The sequence below is a fragment of the Centropristis striata genome, chromosome 16 (genome assembly GCF_030273125.1).
Source record: "Centropristis striata isolate RG_2023a ecotype Rhode Island chromosome 16, C.striata_1.0, whole genome shotgun sequence".
Taxonomy (NCBI): Eukaryota; Metazoa; Chordata; class Actinopteri; order Perciformes; family Serranidae; genus Centropristis; species Centropristis striata.
Window position 1 is genome coordinate 14,887,669 of NC_081532.1, and position 24,869 is coordinate 14,912,537.

Here is a 24,869-nt window from a genome sequence, read left to right on the forward strand (position 1 = left end):
AGTCCTGTTGTTTGCCTTTTCCTGCTTGTATTTTTCCTTTTTTCAATTTTCTATAACTGTTATTCTATAACTTCTATAACTGTTATTTTTTTCAGGATTATGCATTATTCTCACCTATACATTTTCTCAATGCATGAAGAGTAGCAATCCCAAATTTTATTATACTTTAGTATAATGACAATAAAGATCTTTCTGATTTTGATACATGCTTTATTTCTGTAATTTTATACTTCTACTCCATTACACTAACATTGTGCTTTTTACTCCACTACATTTAGCGGCCAGCTTTAATTTCTTTTCAGGTCAAGATTTAACACAAAAACCCTCACATGATTTATTTAAAATTACAGTTTTTTATAAATGAAACCACATACTATATTAAGTAGATACAATTAACCCTAAATTTGGCACCTTTAAAATGCAGCTTACATTACTACAATAATAATAGTCCAATCATATTTCAAATATATATAACAATCCGAGTGGGGGCATTCTGCGTAACAAGTACGTTAAATTCTAATACCTTAAGTATGTTTTGATACTACTTTTATTTAAGTGTTTTGAATGCAGGACTTAAACTTGTAGTGGAGTAATTTCGTAGTGTGGTATAAGTACTTTTACTTGTGTAAGGATCTGAATACTTCTTTCACTGTTAATAATATGGTTACATTGATCGACCACATAAGTAACGTGAAAATTGTTAATTCTTGTGATAACACTTTATTTCTCTGTATACAAACAAGCACACTGACTTTCATACCAGAATCGAGATCAAGGAGAATTAACATCTCACATTCATGTACAACTATTTACACTGAGTTAATGTTTCACATGCACAACAGATGAAACATAATTCAGAAAAAAACATCTTTGTGATTGGAGCTTGGATGGGCCCCTACCAGTAGGACTTGGCCCCTGTAAACCAGCTATGTACAGTCACATAATGTCTGATGTATAAATTTGAATGACCTCCTAATCAACTGCTTATGTGTAACAAGTTTGAGGTTTGGGTCTGCTGGACTTATTTTAAGGGCCTGGGATGGTCTGCCTTAAAGAACAATATTAGAGTTTTTTTCCTGAGAGTTATCCACTATGAATCCTTTGTTACTGCTGTACTGCTACATCTTGCAGGCTGTATATACTATTGGTTAGAAATAAACTCATCACATTTGAAATTAAACATAAATTAATCTTGTTACTATAAATGTTTGTCATAAAAAAACAACTCCAAAGCATGTTTGCATTAGGTTGGAAATCTAAAAAAAAAAAAAAATTGTTTTGGCCAAGTAGAAAACATAATTACAAATTATTTTCCACTGAAAACTTCTTATGTCTTTGCCTTAAATTACATTGTAGAAACAATGATTTGACACTTTAACTCTTAAAATCTGAAATTATCATGACTTGTGACCCACATTATTCAGTTTGTGCAGGTCCTGGCCTTTAGTTCAGAAAGTCTTAAAATTAAGTACGATGATATAATTTCTAGGGCAAACAACAAGCACCAATCATTTAAAGCAGTTGCTGTAAAACACATGTGTAACAGGCAGTGATGGTGCATGGCACCAATAATGACTGAAAACAGTTAAAAATTTGTTTACTACTAATGAAATCAAGGTAGATAAAACATACTGTAAAAACAAGTGTTTCCATGCAGAGAAAAAATGGATCCGTTATTACAACGCACTCCATTATTCCAAATATTAAAACAATTTATGTACATTGTCACAGAATAACAACATTAAAACAATCTGTAAAATTTGCTAATCTTACAAATCAAGTGGTAAAAGTAATACTAAGACACATTTCACATTTTAATGTGACCTGCTAATCCTATAATGTCATCTCCGTTTAGGAGCCAGACACACTCTTCTTCATTGATCCAGTTACTTGATGAGTAGCAGTTAAATTCCACTGATATTGAACAGTAGTCTCAATTGAAAACAGCCGTAGGTGTGAGAGTGAGTGAGTTTGCAGTCCTCAGTGTCCAGACACAGTAAAACCAGCCATGTGGAGTCTTTATAAACTGGTCTCAACCACTGGAGCAGCAATGACAGATGCTGCAGCTTTTGTGGCCTCTGATGCCCCCTTCTGGTTCTGTTTAACACAGATCTCCTGCACCAAAGGTCCGTTGGCCTCCTTCCACTCTCTGAACTTGTTTGAGGTGAGCCCGGGGTCTGACAACACCTGCTCTATGGCCTGGAGGTCTGCCTCTTTTGACTGTGCCAGAAATGAAGAGAGCAAAGAAAATGTGAATAATTAAACAACTGCAGCTCTTAGTATAAAAGCTGTTCTGTGATTGTGAAATATAAAATCAAAGAGAGACGATGAAACAGAATATGTACCTTTAATGTGCTGTTGAGAGTCCGGATAAGGTGCAGTTTGTCATTGACAGTGTGGTTTTTACAGCGTTTTACAAAGGAGGCTCTGAATTCCCTTTTTGTGGATGGTTTACGATCTCCTATTGGCGAGAGGCTGGCCTCCTTTAGATGAATATACAGCTTCTCCATCTCATCTGATGTGTTCCCACAATCCTCTGCTACAAGATAAGGTTATATTGTATCATCAGCATACACATCAAAAACATTACACTGATTAACTGTGTGTTCTGCAATGGTATTAGATCAACACTGCTCAGCACCCTCTTTCCTGACTGGGTTATAACCAAATGTTGAATATAGGTTTAGTTGTTTTCAGTAGGCTGTGGCAGTAAACTACAATATATTTGATCTAATATATTTTGGACTAATGAATTCTTATTTATTATTTTCATATAAAGAATATTTATTAAGTAGTTTTCAGTTGTTGCCGTAACATTGCAAAATAGCTAATCTTATTTATTTTTGATTAAATGTATTTTAATTTATTTTATGTTTGTGTGTATATATATATATATATATATATATATTTATGTATTTTTTTTTACATTTATTTGTTTTATATTTCAATTATATTCAATGTTGAAGGAAATCCACTGATAAAAAGACAAGTTCTGTTTTTAAAAAGTTAAACAAAAACATGATGTTACAAAATCAAAATTGAGCAATACGAAATATATTACACAATCTGAAACAGAAAGAAAAAATGTGCGAGCAAATACACTAACCTACATATCCTCCTTTGACCAAAGATGTTGAGAAACAGGAAATGATCTTTGCTTACATGTTTTTTTTTATAAGTGGAAATGACATAGCAGATATCTGACATACAGTCTCTTTTTATTTTAAATGAAAGTTTGACCAAAACCAGAACCACAACTTTTTTAAGTTTTTAAAGCAGAAAAGTCACAAAACCACAACCAATCAAAGCCGTCAAATAAAGTCTCACCTTGATTTTCAGCACCCGAAGCGACCCTCTGTGCCTCCACCTCCGCAGCAGGACTTTCCTCATTGGTCCCCGTTTCTGGAAGGTCCTGGTGAGACGAGCTCTCCGGCACCTGGGGATCATCCTCCTCTTCGGTCTCCTCTTGCGGGGGTTGATGCGAGTGTACTTGGACTGAGCACACCACTGCTGTTTCCCCAGTGGGAGGGCATGCCTGTGAAACCAGGTCCAACCAGGACTGCCGGTGCTTGGCGAGCGAGGAGGTGGAGCTCTGTGATGTCATGGTGCTGACGGGGGAGGAGAGGGAACCGTTGGCTTCGCTGGGGACCGTGGAGGAGTAGGGGGGAGGAAGCGTGCCCTGGAAGACAAATGCACTACAGTCAGATGTAATCCATAAATTAGAAAAGGGTGTAGTTCAGTTGAATACAATTTTTTTTAATACATTTGGAAAGTAGTAAATCATTTTAAAACAAAGTTACTAGCTCCACCAGAATAAACATAAACTAATTAATTCTGTTGACTGATTACAGAGAAAACATGACTGACCTAGGGTTCTCAAAAGTAACAATACTCAAAAAAGTATCTATACAAAAACATATCCGGATATGATACTCATTTTCAAAAGTATTGAGTATCTGAAGCTTGTTATCATAGTTGCAGTTTCTTTTTGCACAACTGTTTTTCATTATAAATATTTAACCTGTGGTTCTGTTCATTTTTACATGATGCATTTTTCTTGTTAATAAAAATATGTCTGTTAAATTTTGGGGTCTTTGTTTTTATCCTGGTGGCATCGAAAATGGTATCAAGTATCAAATATTTTCCTGAGTATCGGTATCGAGTTGAAGATTTTAGTATCGTGGCAACCCTAGACTGACCTGATGTGTGCTTCCAGGTGGTCCAGACGCATCCACAGAGTCCCGCAGGGTTTGCTCAGAGTATGGTGGAGGGGGAATCTCTGTGCTTTCAGCTTCTTCATGGTCACTGGCTTCACTGTAACACTCTGCATGGAAGATAATCACAAAATCAGAGTTCACAATATGACACATTCAAGCAGAATCCAGAGAAATTTACTGAAATTATAATTTTAGCCTGGAATTCGCTACAAATCTTCTGTGCTGCTGAGTGTGGACCACACTGGTTGGTGTTGGATGTCTTAAACATACAATTTGTTAATTTAAATCAAAACAGCACAACAAAAAGAGGGAGTTTGGTTGTGTTGCAAAGTAGCATGGGAGATTTTGCAGTCAGCTTTTCCCCATTTGGATTCCATTCAGGAGGTTTTTACTGGGTGCCTAATTCATCCTCCACTCCACAACAATTGGACCAGGTGATTTAAACCAGTAAAAACACTGAATAAAACAAATTTCTTGTTAAAAATTAGTGATTAGCAGAACAAAGGATGTCCCAGAGAGGCAGCCCGACGAGCTGCCACTAACATTTGCTCAGCTTCTCCCTGACAACGTTGGATCCAGAAGTCCGATGACTAAAATACTTAATAGGGTTAAAAATATATAGTTGAAAAGGACCAAAATTTAAAAAGTCAATCGTTGACTTAAAACCTGATAAAAAGTGAATTTATGACAGCTTTTCGCAGGCAACTACAACACTGACACATGCAAAAAGGGGAAATGACACAATTGAGAGGTAATAAACTGAAACAGACTGTTACTTTGATTGAATACAAGGTTTCTATGGGTTCAAGAATTGTTGGACACATTTGGGATGATGTACGCACACAACTCAACAAAATATATAACAAAGGAGTAGTCATTTTTAGCTTTTCATGTATTATTATGACTTTTAATTTAATTAATCTAAACTGAGAAAACTGAGCTTTCATGAAATCATTCCAAAATCTATTTCATTAAATCTGAACAGCATTTTTGTCAAGCTAAAAAGAAAGCTGTTTTTCTAAGTTATAAAAAAGTTGTTATCTTGTAGATACAAGGTTTCATTCAAGAAGGGTAACTTTAGGGTGCTCACCGACTGCAGTGTTTCGTTCTGTTGGCTCGTATTGAATGGATGCCAGGCCGAGCTTATTCAGCCATCTAAAAAAACAAAAAGAATATTCAGTTCAGTGACATTTGACGAAACATTTAAAAAACCCCACATATAGACAAATACAGGTGGTGTTTTACTGTTATGTGACTTACAAGTTCATCTCCTCGTGGCTCTCAGCAGCAAAATAAAACATCATGACTTGTGGGTGGCACGCTTTGAACGCACTGCATGAGGAAAAGTAAATGTAGAGCAGTTAAGACAATAAATTCCTACAGGAATTTACACAAACTGAGTGAATTCTTCATTGAGTATTAATAGATTTCTATCATTGTCTGTGGGAGCATTTTCTATGTCATTCAGGCCCCACAATAGATACAACCGGAAACTGAGCTTACTGTTTCTTCTTGCACTCTATGGCTCTGTCAATCATGAAGTTGGTGAGGTCAATGTAGCCGTCAGCTTTTTCTGCCTGCAACACACATATTGAACAACAGTGAGCGTTAAAACAAACGGATGATGTCAAACCACTTCCTGACAATGACACCTGTTATTCAATTGCAGTCAGCTACTTCTTCTATTTTCTCCCGCCGTGTCACGGTGAAATATAGTAGAGCTGATTTAAGTCACTGTGCCAGGAAATCAAGCACGTCAATTACGTATGGAGGTGTCTGAGTCTGATGGGCTTATTAATGACACCTTCCCATTCAGGAAGCGCAGTCACACTGCTCGTGTCAGGTTGGCAGGCAGACAGCTGTGGCAGAAACAAGTATGACTCATCTGCAGCTGCCGGTGGCTCACTGTGCTGCTCCGACTCAGTAAATGCTGTAGTTTAATTAATGTTGTAGATTCGATTCAGTTTCAATAGTTTTTTGCTCTAGTTTGCAAAAACTACACATACATATGTAAATCAAATGTAAAATGATGAGCTGTGTATTGATTTTCATTTTGTTTATAGTCAATAACATTTTTTCAAAAACATTTAATAGAAAAAGTCATATATCATCAAAAGAAATATCAGCCTTCCCAACATTTATAATTAAAATAACAAATCACAGTCAATGTTTGACTATTAATACAGATCAAAAAATGTATTGGTTTGAATACATGTCATTGTTAAGTGCATCAAACAGCAAAAAAAATAAAATAAATAATAATCAATGTGACAAGAGTTACAGCACAGCTTTGGTGAGTAAAAATGCCATTTTTGTTTACTAATACCATGTGACATAATACCATTGAATGCATGATTTCGTTGTTTTCCAAATAACTATTACAAAAACCTTGACGTCACATTTTGTGGCATCTTCCTTTATTATCATGAACATGGTTTGTTTATCTTGAAACAATCCCACATCCACCGTCATGCTGACGCATTACTCACTAGAGCACCGAATCCCCTACAATTGCACTATTCCTTCTGTTTGAGTCATGGTTGCTAAAACTATAAAAAAGTATATTTTCCTGACCAGTTTTACCGCTCTAGTAGGAGGAAGGTATTGAGACTGCAGACCAAAGTATTGTTGTTATTGGTCTTTTGATTAAATGTAACCCAACAACCCGCGGGTGGGTTTAAAAAGCAGATTTTCTGTAAAGAAAACACGCAAAAACAAAATTTGATTTTTTAATTTCTGACACTCCTTGAAATAATCATTTGTAATGAATGCTTTTGTCAAGAAAAAAATAAACAAATCTTAGCTTAACAAAGTAATATTTAATCAAAATCTAATTTAAAACCTAAAAAATAAACTGTTCGCACAGTTCGCAATCGAACCATATCCAAAAAATCATTAAATTCTGAGCTCTTCTGCTGAGAATGGCTTTTCTTTCTTTATGATTCTTAGCATTATAACTGCACAAACAACATTTTGAGTTCTCCTTACTTCTAGCCATCATTGTGCTGTTTCCATCGAGGTCCAGGACTAATATATTGCAGGGAAAAATGAGGCAAAAGCTAGTAAAATGTCACACGAGCAAAAAAACCTGAAACGGCTTGCATTGAGTTAAAAGATCAGTGCAGAAGAAGCGAGACAGAATGGACTGACTGCATGTCACAGCCTTAGGGAGAAATTGTGCAATATTTTATTTCATTATAATATATTACCAAGAAATGTGCTAAGCAAAAACCAAAAAGAAACGGAATTTGAGTGAAATGAAGAGCGTGCACAAGTGACGAATCAGAGAGAGAAACAGAGACTAAGTTGGTATTTTTTGCAGTAATTCTGTCTAATTCAGGGTTTGCAGTCAACAACTTCAGTATCTGACTGGAGTTTCTGTAAACATTAATGAGCTGTGAAAGCAGCTGAACATGTATACATCATGAACGCGTCTGCTGATGAAAGCGTGTTTTACTCACCAGGTGGTTGGTGTACCAGTAGAGAGCTGTCTTCTTCAGCACAAACCAGTACTTCTTCCATTTGATACCCAGGAAGCCTTTGCTCTCTTTCTTCCTGTACAGCCAGCCCTGGTGGTCTGGCTGACCGAGCTCTTTGACCGAGATCCGTCTTCTGCTCATTGTACCATTGCCTGTGCACAGAAAACACATGCACATGAATGCTAGACCTCCTCCCCTTTGCCCACACAGAAGCGAAGCCACAGTTAAGTAAGCATGTTAAGCATTAGAGGAAGCAACGAGTTGCAGAGTTTGAAGTTCTTAATTTCCATTTGAGTCAGAATAGGCCACTGAGTTTGGGCAATAACCAAATTTATTCTAAAAATAACAGCAGAAGAACCTGAACAGCAACCAGAATGCAAAGGTGCTTCACCACATTCAGCCTACCTGTTCCAGTTATGAATCAGCCACAGATAGCAACAACATAAAACCTCAAGTTAGCTTCTTAGAATATTCCAAGACTGTGCCACAGAGAGCTAAAACAGGGAACTGAAGTCAATATAACTGAGCGTTGTCTAAAGACCTCTGCACACACCAATTGTCCTGACACTTCACACACGCCCACAGAGAGTCAAAATTACAGTTGAGGGCACACACAGAGACAAAGTGATGAGGGCTCAGCGGTGACAGCTTACCTCCTCGTGTCTTTTTCTTGGATTTGTGTCGGAGGGAGACCTTCGAGAGGAGAGGAGAGGAGGCAAATGTTAGGTCAAGAGAGTCACATTAACTCGTCTCAGACCCCACAACGCAGAAGAAGAGGCTGTCTGGAACATCCTGTTTCTCACACAGAGTGTCACATGCATTTTCTCTCTGCTGTTTTCTCTATCTCTCCACACCCCCACTCTTCTCTAACATCCTCATCTGTGACTTTCAATCTTGTGCTTTACTTAAATTCTAGAGGAAAGGAGATTAAGAGAAACAAAACTATACTGCCTGGTTTCCAGGAATGTTTAACTTTGTCATCATAAAATAGGAGAAGCAGAAGTTGTTCCACCATTAAAAATGAGAGCAGGTTTTATTTCATGTCAGTCACACACAGGAAAAAAAGGAAGAAACACTTACAGGGTTGTAGTCATCGGCAGCCATGGAGGGAGGTACAGATATGGGGAAGGCAGCCTGTTGAGAGAAACCAAAAGATACACCTTATCCACAGATGCTTAGGTTGACAATATCACTACTCACAGAAAAATGGGCAGAACATGAGCAATTCATTGCTCTAACGTGACAAGAGGAAGTGACACGTCATGGGCACAGAACAGAGAGCGTTTGTCTATTTTCTCGTCTTTTTTCAAGAGTGAAAACACACATGTGAATTTTAAGTCAATAGAAAAAGCAGAATTTCTCTGACAGAAATGGAAGCAAAGTCAGGAAAAAGTTTGAAATCTCTAACAGCAGTGACTCACAGCTTCAGTGTCACAATTGTCACTGTCAGCATTTCAGCTTATGACACATACCAACCTACACTATTTATTTAAGATTTATTGAAGATTAAAAAGCTTCTTTGCAGTATCACATCTCCAAAAATTGCTTTTAAGCAGTCTTGAGCACCGAGAAAAGAAATACATGTTGTATCCTCCTAGTAAATGGCCAGTGACATGAAAGCTATTGAGTAATCCTAGCTGCCTTTATGGGCCAACTTCCTCTGGATAATTTAGTTCCTTAATGGTAAAGTGAAGCTGCCTAACAAAGACTATCACAGACAAACAAACATTAACAACTTGCCACGATACAAAAGAGCAAAAATCTGTGTATAATTTCACAGAAATGAAGAATCACAGCCACCCATTACGCTTTTGTGATTAAAATATCTCCCAAAGACTCTATTTATCATAGAAAAGACATGAAACCTCATCAGACTGAGCACTACACAGACACATGTAGAAAAACAGCCTGAGGTCAGGAAATGTGAAAGCACAGTTGTCGGTCTGTTCACAGGGTCCCGAGTTCAAGTACTGCTGCAGTTGTTCACATTCAATCATCACCACAAACTCAACAAATGTCCTGAGAACCATAAAAGAAAAGAGAAAGAGCTGAAGACTCATACCTGGTTGTCTAAAACTCCACAGATTCACTTCAAATATTAAATATTGGTATCCTCTAAAAGCTCACACGAGGACCACAGACCAACGCTTACAGCTCCTAAACATAACCTCTGTGTATCCGTGTATATGTGTGTGTGTGTCTCTCTCTCTGTATTGCACAATACAACGCATCACATCTTGTTTTCCGGGTATTTGAGTTAGCTGGCTGCCTGTGGGAGCTAGATGATGATGATAACCACATCAACCACAGTACAACCCAAACTGTGACAATGTGTCACTGTGTGTGGGTTAAGTAATCAAGTTCCTGTTGGATTTTTTTGCAGATGTGAAAAGTTTTAAAAGTTTAATTTTAGTTCTGAAATACATGCTGAACAAATGTATCTGCAGATTTATATTTAATCTGGATTGAGGTAGAGACAGACCAATAACGTTTCAGAACCTACAAAATATATATATATATATATATATATATATATATATATATATATATATATATATATTATCTCTTTAAATACATAATGAACAGATCTCTTAAGATGTAGCTAAATAAGATCCAAAGCATCACACTTTTGGTTGTGTATGTTAACTTTGGGCTAAACTTTGATCGCTGCACCAAATAAAAATGTGAAATAAGTCTGAATCTAAACAGACAAATGCCAATCCTCACAAATAATAGTTTAATTGAAATATAATTGTAAGTCCCTGCCACCATAACTTCAACGACTGTAAACTGTCCCGAAAGCTCTGCTCTGCTCAAATCTAACGTTACTTTGCAGCATAGGTTGATTTGAAAACATGTTTTCTTAAATGTTAAACAACAGAAGTATTCACACAGTATTTATTTATGGAAAAGAAGAAACCGTAATTTAGTTGTTGTCTTTAGTAAAAGAGAACTCCTTGAAAACTAACCTGTAGTCTGGTCGGGGACGTGAGCTGTTAGTGTCACCCGGTAGGCCTACTAGTGTTTGTTGTAACGTTAGTGGACAAACGTTAGCTATGCGTGCCAGAAACGTCGCCTGTAACTGTAAGCTTGTTAAATAAAAAATATAATAGTACTGTACCTTCCACCATAACTTCAACGACAGTACACTGGCCCGAAAGCTCTGCTCAAAGTCTAACCAAACTTTGGCGAGCATGTTGGAAAAAAGACAAAGAAGAAACTCCAAGAAAGCTCGGCTGGTTTCAGGTCAGGTGAGTTCAGGACCTCTTTGGGTGTTGCCCTCTTTCTTCACCTGAAAGGGGACAACACCCACACTCTAACTCGAGGCTCTCTTTTTGCCACCTCTTTTTTAGTTGAATAATGCAAAAATTATTGTATTACACTGTTAAAATAATTTGATTATTCTACCTTGTTAAATGATTTGATTGCTTGATTGCTGTTTCCTTTTGTGTCTCTGTTGTCCGTCTCTGTGCGTGACGCAGGGACTATCAAAGGTCACTATGTATGCGTAATTCACTAAACCTTGGAGAGGTTCTCTCTCTCTATGCATATTAATCAGGCAATATGATTTTGATACAATGATTATGTTTGTGTGTTAATGTTGGTTTAGAAACTGTGATTACTTTGATTACATATATTCCATTTGCTTAAACTGATTAAGATTCTATAATCACAAAGAATATATTGTATGGTTCATATTTTTTAGACTTTAGAATACATGTAGACATTTGAAAAATAAGTGGCTCCAAATTATATCTGTAAGACATAACAAGGCAGGAGGTTTTGTTGAATGTTCTGGAGAAGAGGCCAGGTCGGAACAGGGCATCAGAGGATTGTGGCCCGGTGACATGATGTGTCCCTGTATTGATTAAAACTGACGAATCAACGGATCAAGAACTTCCTGGAAGAAATCTACCTTCATGATTAGTAATGTTAGTATTTAATTGGTCTGAGGGAAAGAGACGAGGTTCAGACTTCACGAACTGAAACCTGTCTGTGTGTATCAGGGAAGTGTAGAGTGGACCCGGAGATCTCTGTAAAATATTGCACATTTCTTGACGTATTGTAATAAAACTATGTTAAATTGAGAACTTGGACGTCTCCTTCTCATCATTCCCCATCAGCGATCTGCGCAGAGAAAATAGGTGAGGATTTTGGTGTTGGTGTCAGATAATTCAATTTTCAAGGTTTCCTCAAGCTATTTTTCTAACAACACTCAAGTGAAAAATGAATATTTAAAAAAAAAAAATCTCAGGTCCTCAGTCCTCGCAGTTCCTGCTTATGACCAGTAGGTGACGCCAAGTTACCGCTTTTGAGTCACCAAAACAATGGCAAACACTGCATTTAAACAGAGGCGTAGCACAATAAATGTGGTCGTCAAAAATGTTTGAGCATCATCGAATAGGTACAATTTATACTGGACTGAACGATCATTCAAAAAGTTAATTTGGCTAATTAAACAATAACATCTGTTATCACCTTCCAAAAGTTATATATCCCCATTTAATACATCAATGTGCCATTCATGGCATAATGCATCTACTGAATAAATTGAATTCCCCATATAACTAACATGAAATGTTTGTTAAGGCCAGTATGCAGCTCGATGGGTACTACAAAACATGTTTTCCTTTTATTGCTATGGGACAAATTCCCAAAATACATCATGTTTTCCTCCAGAAAGAAGGAGAAAAATAAGTGTTTCAGGTTACACAGTCCACTCAGGCTGTGGCCTGGCTATCAACACCCTTCACTGGTTTTGTAGCCATAACATCACTGTTTGAGCTGTATCTGTGTAGGACCTTGGATGTTCTTGTTCTATGTTGGCCTGCCTGTGCCAGGATGGCGGTAAACCAGCAGACACATTCTTGAGTCCTGCGTTATTATAGTCTCTATTTAATTTCTGCCTAAATAGACAGGGGCCTCTTCTCTTTTTTCCACTTGCTATTGTACTGCAGCGAGTGGAATGAAGTGAGTATGAAGAGACCCCCCCTCTCTTTATATCTCTCACATTCTCACACTGTAACTTCCTCTTTGCCTCCCGTTCCATTTGTCACCCTATCTTTCACATCCATATCAAGTGACTCCCTTGTGTTACCCCTAAACCCCACCAAAAGCATCCCCTTTGACATTTCAATTAAATGTGTTGAATCAAATAAAAGAATTCACACTCTTCTCCATTCTGTGATGACGGAAAAAGTCTCAGCACGCCACTTTGGGGTGATTTAAAGGGACATTTTGCTGAGGCTGTGTTTGGGTGGAAGTGAGGTAATTTTGCCTGCGACTCATGTCAAAGGCCTGAAGGATTCACAGGAATGCAAATTAGTCACACCATTGTAACGCTAAATCTCCCATCACGATCCATGCTGAGAATTGTCACGGCACTTAGCTAATGCCCCCCCTCCCACCCACAAACTCTATGTGTGTGTGTGACACAGAGAGAAATGAGAGAGGGGGGGCAAACAGAGTGGCTATTATCCAGCAGGGGAATCTCACACAGTGTAAAGGGGGAAGGGCTGGAAATGATATCAAATTCTAGCTTGCTCAGTGTGACGCCGGTGCATGCCCCTCGCTTGCTGTTGGTAGTAACTGCCCAGTTGCCCTGGCACTGGTCACTATCTCATTTTAGATCTCAAAACATGTGCTCACTGAGTCAATGACGGTTTAAAAGCATTTGGAATTAATTATTTTTCTCCTCTGGAGCAGATGCATCCATTCAGGTAAACACACAAATAACCCAGAGGAACAAAAGCAGCAAAGAACTCCATTCATTCCTGTATTTCCAATTCCATCCCATAAAGATGCTGACAGAGGGGTCAAGGTTTTCTTATTTGGTACAACAAGAAGTCGCCATTGGACCATAAATCTGTACAAATGTGATTTGTTCACATGCCATCACTGACTGTGAGCCCAGTCCATCTGACCCCTGTGGAGGTGTATGTGGATTGACAGTAACTCATGGTACTGTGGTATATGGCCTCTATGTGTGCAAAGACAGCAAAGGGTTCTTTAGTTTGGTCATTTCATTTTCACATCTGCCACAACCAATAGAAGATAGATCAATTTCACTTGTAGCACACTCAGTGAGGAACAAGACAAAAAGTCTGAAGCCATGCTAGCAACTCTGTGAATAACTGCTTTGAGCTAAATGCTAATGCCAGCATGCTAAAATGCTCGTAGTGACAACATGCCGATATTATAGCATGGTAAATGTTTATCCATAGACTGTATATAAGAAGTGGACATAGTCACTGTTACGTCACACATTGGTTTGTGGAATCGCGTTCTTAAGCCGAGAGTTTTGCATTTTGGTCGTCAGCATCTTGCTTTTTTGGAGCCAGAAATAACCAAGTCTGGACGACAGGGTGGAGCTTGTTTAGCAAGGTGCAAAAATGCATTTAAAAAAAATTTAACTTTAAAGAATTGAAAACACAAGGGTCAAAGTTCTACGACAAAAACACCCAAACCGGACAACATTGTGGAAGCAACTTGTCAATTATAAGGTAACCATGCCCTAAAACACTCCTTGCTTTATCTTCTGTTTTACTCTAAACTGTACCATAATTTACAAAATGAACATCATCCTGTATTAAAGAAGACTTAAAACTAGTTACTGAAACCATAAACACATTAGGAAAATGTTTGCAGAGGTAGGCTACTAAATTAAGTGAGAAGTAGCGCCATTTTATCATAAACTTCCAAACAGTCAGACTTCTTTTTGTAACTAGTGGAGTCGCCCCCTGCTGGCCACTTGATAGATTGCCGTTTTAAGGCCCTTCTGCATTGGCTTCACTTTTTGCGTCTCGTGGTTGCAGCTTGTGTTTATAATCTTATCTTATGGTGGAAGTATTGCAGCGTTTGCTAATTATCACCCAACACAAAGCAAAGCCAGGCCTGATGGGACTGTCATTACTTTTGTAAGCATCGGTTATTTTGAGCTAAGACAAATATTACATGAGTCACCAAAGCTAATACAATTTATCCCGGGGGTAACAATAATGTGAATACCATATTTCATGACAATCCAGCCAACAGTTTCTGAGACATTTCACTCAAAACCTCAGATGTCAAACTGAGTCCAGGGATTACTAAGGTGAGTAGGACTCGTCCTCAACAAAATTACATGGTAATCCATCCAATAGTAAGGTCAAATATTTTAGTCTGGAGCAACATTGCCATCCCTAAAGCCATGCCTCTAGAATGCTAAACTGTAAGAGTGTCATGGTGTTGATTCAGACTGACAGAGGCCTAATCCTAATTAAGACCTGCATGTTGCATTGCCATAGTGTATACTGTTCTGGTGGTTTGTGTTTGATAGAGAGCAGGAGAAAGTGTGCATGTTGTCATATCTAAGTGTGAAATGTAATGGGCCTGTAATTGAGGCTCTCAGTTTCACCTCCTCCTGCCAGAGCCAGCGGCATTCCTCACATTGCACAGTGCACTAACACTGTATGACCACATACACATCATTCTTTCGTCAGTGGGATTGATAGCGTTTAGACTGGCTGACCCAACACAAAATACTTACTGCCTGAGAGAAGGACCAGGATCGTATTTGCGGTTGATTATACCTGTAAGAACAAAGAAGATACTATTAAGGATTTAAAACAGACTTTTAAAGCTGCAAGCTTCATCTAGCCATCATACTTCAGTGTCAGTGTTTCATGAAAGTTTCCAACTCAAACTTATAGCTTCCCAGCCACAATCTTTATCTTTGTTCCAATCCAGCTTACTTTGATATGGCCTAAACAAAACAAATCCCATGGAGACGGTTCAAGGTTGCCATTAAGTTGCCAGTGGTTCTGATAATGCATTTGGCAACCAGCCATAGTAGCATTGAGAGACACGAAACTTGTTCTCAAAGATTCTCAAAATACTGATTTACCTCAGCCGGGCCTCACCCTGCAATTTCACGGTATGAAACTGTCTCCGGCTTGTTTTTCCTGCCTTTCGATTGCTAACATTTTTTGTGCTCTCCTCCTCCTGTCATCCATAAATTTTCACGTCTTTTGTCTCCTCCTTAAAATTACTAGTTCGCTCAAGTAAATACTGAGGATTTTTTTGCAGGTGTTGCAACTTCAAATTCTTCTGTAGACACGCTCTACTCTCCCACCCACATGTTGTTGTTTTTTCTAGATAACCAAATTGATGTCTTTGACAAATGACATAGAAATAAAACTCACGCATCACATTTTATGCTTTGTCATGAGGAAAAACTGGTTTGTTTTTTTACGGATTAACAAGCCAAAATTAAGATGACAGTTGATTAAATTTGGCGTCAATCAAAATTTCACAGCCTGCATCGGTGTCACACGTTTATGAACCTCCACCACCGATGAGTCAACCGCTTATCTACAAGATTTACAATAGCATCTCTCTATATGTTCTAAATGTGAGTAATGTGTTTTGATCAAGCGTGTGACAAACCGGATGTTGTGTTTGTGTGTCGCTCTTAGAATAGAACTGCCAGGGAGGGCGGGGAGGGGTATTGTGCAAGACGTTTAGTCATCGATCACGGTGTTAATGTGGGGGGAGTCACACCTCCTCAGGCCCTACGTCCAAGACCAGAAGAGATACAGGGGCCATGGATGAGGAGAAGGAGGAACAGCAAACCTCGGATGTCGTCATATTTTTCCAGTGGGTTGGGTTTAATTATAGGTGGAAGCATAGAGGAATCAGGATTTGTCATAATAGTGACATTTCTAAAGATTCTGCAGTGTGTGAAGGTGTCTTGGGGGTGGATGGCGAAGTATGGACACATTTGTGTGTTGGAGCATATTGTAGGTCGTGAGAGATAACAATATCCCAATGAAACAAAAATGTAATATATTAATAAGCTCTACACTCATTTAGCATTCAAAATGAGTGAAGCGGCTGGTCCTGCTCCAACAAAAAGACCGTAATATATCTGCAGAGGTTTTATAGAGTTGAGATTTTTCTGTTTTTCAGTACTTTAAGGATCGCTCACAAGCCAAAAAAGTGAATAATAACAACACATTTCAGATATATTTTAGGATTATCTGCTCGGATGGGGAATAATTCTTTATTTTTGATTGTTAGGCTGAATCACGGCAGTGATGTTTGTGTAGGAGGAGATCAGTTCCAACCATGTTGTTGCAGTTTCTAAAAGCCACAGGCGCAAATAGACTATGATTACTTAATACCTAATCATTAAACAATTAATAAACCACCACACTTGGATAGCAACTCTACAGCCTACAGCTGTCACCATCTGTTTGTCTGTTTCCCTCTCTGTCCTGTATGAATCTGAACCTGGCTTTCTGTGGCATGTTTTCCCCGATCATAAAAGCAGCCCACCCACTAACCCTGCACCCCGTGGCTTGTTTTAAAAAGATTCCACAGCCCGCTCACTGTCACTCCCTGTAGGAAAATTAGACCCACCCTGGTCTTATATTTCTCATTTGACCTACTGTGCAACACTGTGTGTGTGGGAAAGAGTGAGGAACTCACCGGTTGAGGAAGTCACTGCTAGAATGCCAGTCAGGTCCCTGTGATACATAAAGATTTATGTGTTAACGCATGCTGGAGATGGAGTCCAACTATTCTGGTATAGTTGAAGTCTGATTGATAGTATGTTGATATACCAACATACCCTCAAAGCTGCTGTTGATCACCGCTAATTTTAAAGCAACCACAAAGAGTTCTTAACTTGTAATGAAACTGTCTAAATTTATTTTTGATGACTCTATATGAGCGACAAAGGCAAACAAGGCCATCAGCAAAAACATTGGCTATTTCTTTATAGTTATTCTTAATGCCGGCCAACGATGCTGCCAATGCTTTACAAGAGAAAAGCCGATGTTTACATTTTCCCAGGCAAAGTCTGGCAGTGAGTAGTAGGTTAGCCATTAGAACATTTTTTATGTTATATTTTGTGGTGAATGCTGACACAGGGGCAGGTTCATCAACGAGAAATAGATCTAATCCCCCGAAAAGCTGAAAGGGAGAGTAATAATGGGGCGGCTGTGGCTCAGTTGGTAGAGCGGTCGCTCACAGAGGGTCGATCCCTGACCATGGCAGCTCACATGTCGAAGTATCCTTGGGCAAGATACTGAACCCCAAATTGCTCCCGATGCTGCGTTCATCGCAAAGCGACTAAAAAGGCGCTATATACCATTTACCATTTAATAAAGCACAGGTAAAAACAAGTCCACCTTGGTCACTCATTCAACAGATGTAGAGAATTGTGGGATTTTAAAGGATTCAAAACTGATCCTGAATTGACCCTCTCCTTCCTAGACAGATATATAATATTTCTTTTTTTATGAAATACATTATGTACTAATCTTGGAGACTGAAACAGTTTGACAAAAAAAAGTTTATTTTGTTTCACTACATCATGTTAGTTATTAATCTAACAAAGCCACAAATAGATACAGTGCCTCATCACTATGCAAACAGCCAAATTTAAAAAATAAAAATAGCCTAAAATATAAGTTGCGTCATTTGCTAAAACAAATGCACAAGCTAACCAGATAAAGATCTTGACAACACAAGGTGGTGCTGCTTGAGGTATCACTACCGTTTTTGTCCACAGGGGGCACCAAAATCTGCACAAAATTAAGGTTTCTTGTGGTTGCTTTAAGATTATTTTGGTGTTTTTGCTCACAGTAAATATAAATCAAGAACATGTGACTGCGTGGGGCAATTCCTTAATGGTAACTGTTAATCTGCAGCATCTATTTTTACAGGCAGCTACATTATAATCCCATTTAAAGGAGCAGGAGGCCCTCTCTACAGCCAGTGTTTGGTTTGTCCGTTGTGAGATACTGCAGAACCTTCTCCGTATAAATTGCTCATTCTAAGATTTTTAGTTTCAGGTGATCATACACTAATGAAAACACAATTAATAAAATCATATTCCATTGCTGCCAATACATCCCCTCAATAGTTCTACACACTGCTCCTTCACTAGAGTGTGGTCTTGTATCTCTGTTACAAACTATTTTTAGCTAATTCGGTCTTTTCCAGGATAGGAAAAAAAAAAGAAATCGCAAACAAAACATTCATCACATTCATGTGTCTCTGTCTGTGATTTGTAATTAATTAACTATCATATTCCACATGCACAATCTCGCAAAAATGCATTCTCATGTGACCATTTGTGATGTGCAGGCATAACATGTTAGTGGTTAGCAAACTTAGCAGTGGGTTAAACAGAGTGCAGGTAGTATTTAGGCAGACCACAAGTTTTCAGAAAGTGCAAATTAGTGAGGACCGCAGGCGACCATAGCTTGGCAAGCTTAGGCAGAGGAAGATGCAGAGAAGAAGAAAAAGAAGAAGTGGAGGACAGATAAGAAAAGAGCCCCAGATCTATCAGTAGATTCATGCACAGACAAACAGGCAAAGGGGAAAGAGGGGAGAGTGGAGGCTCGTTTTTGACAGATCTTCAGTTCCACGGTGAAAGGTGCTGATCCTCCCCAGGCAAAAACTTCTTCAAATCAGTGAATATGGTGAAAAGCTGTCAGGCATAGTAATCCTAACCTGGCTTTTAAATGTTTAAAAGGCAACATATGTGCAGGAATAAGATCCCCTGATGGAAAACCTGCTTTGACCATATGGTCGCCCAGCTGGAATTTAAAGTTCATCAAAGAGGGAGGTAGTTGCATAACCATCACCATCTGAGACACAGGGAAAAGGTAACTTGACATAAGCTATCCTGTTTCACCGCATGCTTAAAAAACAGAAGAGGGGTTCACCTCAAAGGTCCAAAGCAGGTTAGAAAGCCAGCCGGTTCAGTAGTTTGGTTCTGTATTCAGTGGAAGTTAATAATGACTAAAGCTGCCCTTTGCTGACAGATCGTTATGATAATATATGTCATTGTTTTGAGTTTGTAAAATGATACTAAAACAAGAGAGAAATAACATCGTACACTCTACATTACACATTAATTCCACACCCAATGGTTAAATAAAGACAATACAAAATGATCACTGACATGAACTGCAATTTTTAATAAAACGCTATTCAAAACTTACAAAAGGCAGATAAAGCAACAATAGACACTTCTTCCCTGTATTTTCTTAAATAATACTGTCATTCTGTCTCTTGTGAGCTGTGAGCTAATAGAAGGCCATGTGACCAGTGTGTCCGTAAAGATTGGTTCAAAACACTGTCTTAAAAAGACCTCTTATTACTGTCAACCAGCTGTATGTATAGGCCCTTTAGGTGGGTAATTGCAGAGTAAACTGAAACACAGGATATAAAAGTTTACTGAAATAGAGTGCATAGCTTTAAAACCAGCACAAATATCTGCTAGTGACAAGATATAAACATCCTTTTTAACAACCGATGCAGCATTGTCAACTACAGTGACTATAAAAATCTCTCAAGTATATGCATAGCTTACAAGAGGCAACCTTTGGTAGAAGGTAATGTAACTAACTTATCAGAAAAGTGTCATCGGAGAGAAAAAAAATAACAGAAACATGTATAGCAAAAGCACAGTTTCACTAACAAAATATGCTTATATGCTTTATAACTTATTAATGCAAATAATATCCAAATAGCAAAATAGCTGATTTTTTGAAATATTAAATAATGGTACCAGAGAGTATTTCAACTGAAACATGACATAGCTTAATATATACAGATGAGTCCATCGACAGCACACAAGGCCAACATGTCCTAAACCTGAACAAACTGTATCTTCTTGAGGCAGAGGCGGGACTTGCAGTCAGAGACGAGGAGGGTTGCGGGCAGTGTTAAAGGGGGGTGATGATGTAATGTAGTGAGTACTACAAAAGCAAGTTTGGTTGAGGAGTAGTAGTTGGTAGTAGTAGTAACACCAGGGGAAATATGGAGGTTGGGGAGAGAGGAGTGTGAGAAAGCCTGCAGCTGCTTAAAAAAAACAGCTGGACGTTAAAAATCAAAGGCACTGAGGAAGGACAACAGACAGGAACAGGAAGCCCCGGACAGGAAGCGCATCATCAGTGAGTCAATAGCTTAAGCCGCGTGATCCAACTGACCAGTAGTGAGCGTTCTGCCGTTGCACGCTTGGAGACGGGGCCTACGGGGGTCTTTTTCATGTCCTCCTGGTAGGGGATGGTGGCGCTGTTGTGGAGGTCTGAGTTGGAGTAGTAGCGGCTGCCCCTGATGTGGTCCACTCTGACGAGGTGACGCTCCCCAGCAGGTCTGTAGGGTGGAGACACTGAGGGGACCTCCTCTGCAATGGTGGGGATCCTCTCATTGCTCAGGTATCTGTACAGCAGGTCTTCACCTGAGGCACATACAATGACAGGTCAGATCTTCAGCAGCATCAAATTATCCTTCACATTGAAAAATGACATGATATAATGATTAATCTATTGATACCAGAGCTTTTAAGACTTGTCCTTTAAGTCAAGTAAGAAACACTTTTCACTATTCCTTTTCTGTTTGTCATACATTTGTGGCAAAATGTGGCATTTTTGGCATACATAAAGGCTTATGTCTGTATCAAGCTTTTGAAATTAATGTAATGTTTCTGAAGTTAAATGCCAATAAAAAGTGAATATATACAGTGCTGTGCAAAGTCTTAGGCAGGTGTGAAAAATGCTGTAAAATATAAAAATGCTTTCAAAACTAGAAATGTAAATAGTTTATTTTTTATCAATTAACGAAATGCAAAGTGAGTGAACAGAAGAAAAATCTTAATCAAATCAATATTTGATGTGACTACCCTTTGCCTTCAAACCAGCATCAATTCTTCAAGGTATTTTTCCACACCTGCCTAAGACTTTTGCACAGTACTGTTAATTAAAATAAAAAATAAATTATAGTGGTTACAAGCATGCTTGTACATACCTTTCCTTCCCTGTGTCCAGGGCTTAGCATAGGGATCTACCACTGCAACGCAGGTGTCCACTGGCATGGAGAGGGGCCGGGGCTTCGCTGAAGGCACAAGTTTAATATTTGTCAATTTAAAGCAACATTTCCTTAAAATAACCACTGGTGAAATATCCTCTGAATAAGATACTGACCACGTGAAGACTTGTGCTCCCTCATTCTGGGCTGGATCACATTGGCCTCAATGGGACAGCCCACGCTTAGCTTGTCATAATCTGCAATGGTGCAGCGTCTTCTGCTCTCCTGGTCCAGATAGGAGTTGGGGGATTCGGAGCCCTTTGTTCTTTTATTAATGCTGCAGAAGTTGTCTGTTCTCCCCTCTCTGTGTGGAGAAACAGATGCTCATTTAATTATTACCACCCAACATCCCACTCCACAGTTTACAGTATAATGTTATCCTGCCAGGGAAATGAAAATGAAAACGCTTGAAACTTCAGGTTAAAATTAAGAGTCTAGCATTTGAAGTGAATGTGACCATGCTCCGTCATCTTCCTGGAGGTGGAAGATGAAGCAGCAGTTGCATAAGGACTATGGTGGGACTGGTGGGAGCAGAGTGGGCTGAAGAAAAGCAGAACAGAATGTGCAGTAGGAGGGGAGGGAGGTGAGGCCATCACGGGTCCGGGACACTCATTATTATCATGGTTGAATAAGAATAAACCTCATAAAAATACACAATGGTCCAACTCACCGTGGGGTGTACGGCATCGGAGGAGGAGGGGGGATGTACAAGTCCATAATAGCCGGCTTCTCCTTTTTGGTTGATCCGTTAGCTGAGCTGCAGGGAGACTGGGCTCTGATCAAGGAGGAGTTGTTCTGAAAAAATACAACACAATAAATCAATTTCAATCAATTTTTAAAACAATGAAGTCATTGCTTTCAGTCTCTTCAGACTAAATATGACCTGCTGGCAGTTGGGAGGAGTTTACCACATGTGGTGGGACATTTAAGTGCTTGTGTGTGTCTCCCCGAGTATAAACCTCCTTGTTTGAGGTATGGAAAGATTGTAAGTGAAGTCCAAAATAGCCGGTGAGACATGTACTTAAAACTGTACTCGTTTACCACAGTTATGTTTCCTAACACTCAACAACATTGTGCCCTTGACTTAATGTACGACTCTTGTTCCCTGCCATTTTCATCAGACCTAAATGATGTCTGATGATACACTGTAGTAGATGTGATTTATTAATCACAAACTAAACATCCGATTTGGGATCTTATGAATCATTTCCCCTTTCCTTTTGCAAATGGCTCCCATGTGTTCAAATTATACAGTATAACAAAGCCAGTGTCAGTCATTCCTGAATCAGGGTGTATGATTTGTCTCTGTTTTGCCTTCTGGAGCCGCATTATCTCAGATAAACTGAGATGTCTAACTCTGATACCCCTGACTACTTGTTAAAACAAGATGCTGGTGATGATGTTGACATTGGCCACCTTTGTGTTGAGAGGCTTTTTGTTGTTGTGAGAAACCCACTCTTATCTGATATCGTCTCATCTTGCCCTCTCAGGCTATAACAGGCTACGCATGAAAAGACAATACCGGGGCCTGATATTTGGTAGTCTTAGTTAACAACAAGCTTTTTGTCTGCCTTTCTGTTAAAGGGGACTCAGGTGCTGAGATGTGGTTAAAAGCTAAGTTAAGCCTAATGCGTTCACATGAGGGAGAAAAGCAAATTGGATTACAGTCACATAACCTGATTAGCACAATGTTTATCAGCAACCCCTGACCTGTCTTTGAACAACGCACATTTGGGGTGTGTGCACTTGAAAAAATGGGTGAACTAAATAACATGAGTTATTCTAAGTCTTCCTTTGTCCTTTGAAGGCAACATCTGGGCAATGTCTTTCTAATAGCCCCGATAGAATCTAACCAGACTCCAACACTACAGCGTGGTATCTGTATCTCTTCGACTGAGTGACATCATGAGAGTTTGTTTGCCTCTGATGTCGTGCGTGAAGAAAAAGACAATGTTGTATTCAGTTCAGCCGGCAGCACTTTCAGGGTGGCTCTGTGACACTTGTCTGAACTTGCTGTTTTAGAACCAACTCCCTAAAAAGCTGATAATTGGTTGACAATGACTAGACGCACAAGCTTTTGTTGATCTTCCATAATGAAAGGAGGAAGTGTGCAAACTGTGTGTTGTATGTGTGGATGTACCTGTGGTACTGGGGGCTTCCAGCGCATGTTCTTGAGTGGGGCGGGGGTGAAACCTGTTGTGCCTGTGGGCCTCTTCTTAAGCAGTAGAGCCACACCTTTGGGGTCCTCCCTCAGCTTGACAACCAGGTTTTTCAGCTGCCAGCCCACCTAGTTAACGGGATGAGAACAAACACAAAAACACACATGCACACCATTAAAGGAGGCATATTGTGCTAATTTTCAGCTTCATACTTTTTATTTTCTACTTGAGCAAGTTTACATGCTTTAATGTTAAAATAAAAAAAATCACATTTTTTGTCTCATAATGTTTGTCTAAATACACCTTCACTCTCTGTCTGAAACATTCCATTTTTAGCACCTGTCTCTTTAAAGGCATACTATGAAAAAACTGTTGCTTACCGTTTGTATATACAACATTCACAAAATCTTTTCTGGCTCAACAAAATTTAAAGCAACCCCAAGTTTCAATCTCAATTTGAAACATGCTTTGTCCGTTGCCGTTTCGCTTTCCTATATTTGAGTAACTGAGATTTTTGCAGCTTTTTGCCCAAAGGGTGGTGCCCGGAATCTCTCCAAACACAGAAAAATACAGAAAATACAGACACTGCCACACATTTATAGTGGGTCATAAGTGATTACTGAGAGGGATTGTTTTGTATGAGTCTATACATAATTTCTATGTTATAATTTTACCTTTAAGGATACACTTTAAGAAAACCCAGTCTGCTTTGCAATTTTATTGTCTATGCACCATTATTGCAGCTGTGTAACTGCTGTAACAGCACTGTAATGCGCTTTCTACGTGTATGTTGTGTAGTTGTGACATCACAAGTTTTGGCGACTCGTTTAAAGGCAGAGTTTCTGAGTTTCTGAATACGGGCTTTGTGCATTTCTCTGTGGATTGAGTGTTTTGATAGGCCCTAGATAGGTCCCTTTAATATTTCACTATCAGTTATAGTGTGTACTCAAATGGACAATATGTATGGTAATTTATGTCGATATCCAAGAACAATAACAAGCTTCCTACCACAGTCTGCTGGTTGACCTGGATCACTTCATCACCCGCATGGATCTTCCTGGTCAGGTCTGCAGGTGACTAAAGGACAAACAAAGTGAAGGTGAATGGCATGACAAATCATTTTAATAAACCAGTGACACTCGCTGCTA

General features: G+C 39.0%; 2 protein-coding genes across 3 annotated transcripts in view; both read right to left on the reverse strand.

Moving 5' to 3' along the window:
- Positions 1-704: 704 nt before the first annotated feature.
- Positions 705-11,318, reverse strand: ipcef1 (interaction protein for cytohesin exchange factors 1). 2 transcript variants are annotated; one of them, XM_059353352.1, is made up of 12 exons: positions 11,105-11,318; positions 10,818-10,988; positions 8,777-8,830; positions 8,350-8,389; positions 7,679-7,848; positions 5,721-5,794; positions 5,478-5,549; positions 5,308-5,372; positions 4,200-4,324; positions 3,328-3,679; positions 2,346-2,539; positions 705-2,220 (listed from the first exon to the last, which is right to left on the reverse strand). In XM_059353352.1, exons 2-12 carry the CDS (start codon positions 10,890-10,892, stop codon positions 2,020-2,022), a joined length of 1,422 nt encoding a protein of 473 aa, XP_059209335.1. In that variant the 5' UTR covers positions 10,893-10,988; positions 11,105-11,318; the 3' UTR covers positions 705-2,019. The 2 variants fall into 2 exon arrangements, with proteins under 2 accessions (XP_059209335.1, XP_059209336.1); XM_059353353.1 differs by lacking the exon at positions 10,818-10,988 and having other exon boundaries at positions 11,105-11,156.
- Positions 11,319-19,890: 8,572 nt separating this feature from the next.
- LOC131988251 (connector enhancer of kinase suppressor of ras 3-like) overlaps positions 19,891-24,869 on the reverse strand; it is a 33,583-nt gene continuing 28,604 nt past the window's right edge. Inside the window, exons 8-13 of the mRNA XM_059353351.1 lie at positions 24,730-24,798; positions 23,703-23,849; positions 22,233-22,357; positions 21,679-21,866; positions 21,503-21,589; positions 19,891-20,936 (exon numbers count right to left, since the gene is read on the reverse strand). Of these exons, the coding sequence (XP_059209334.1) occupies positions 20,647-20,936; positions 21,503-21,589; positions 21,679-21,866; positions 22,233-22,357; positions 23,703-23,849; positions 24,730-24,798 (906 nt within the window). The 3' untranslated portion in view covers positions 19,891-20,646. The remainder of the gene's footprint in view (positions 20,937-21,502; positions 21,590-21,678; positions 21,867-22,232; positions 22,358-23,702; positions 23,850-24,729; positions 24,799-24,869) is intronic.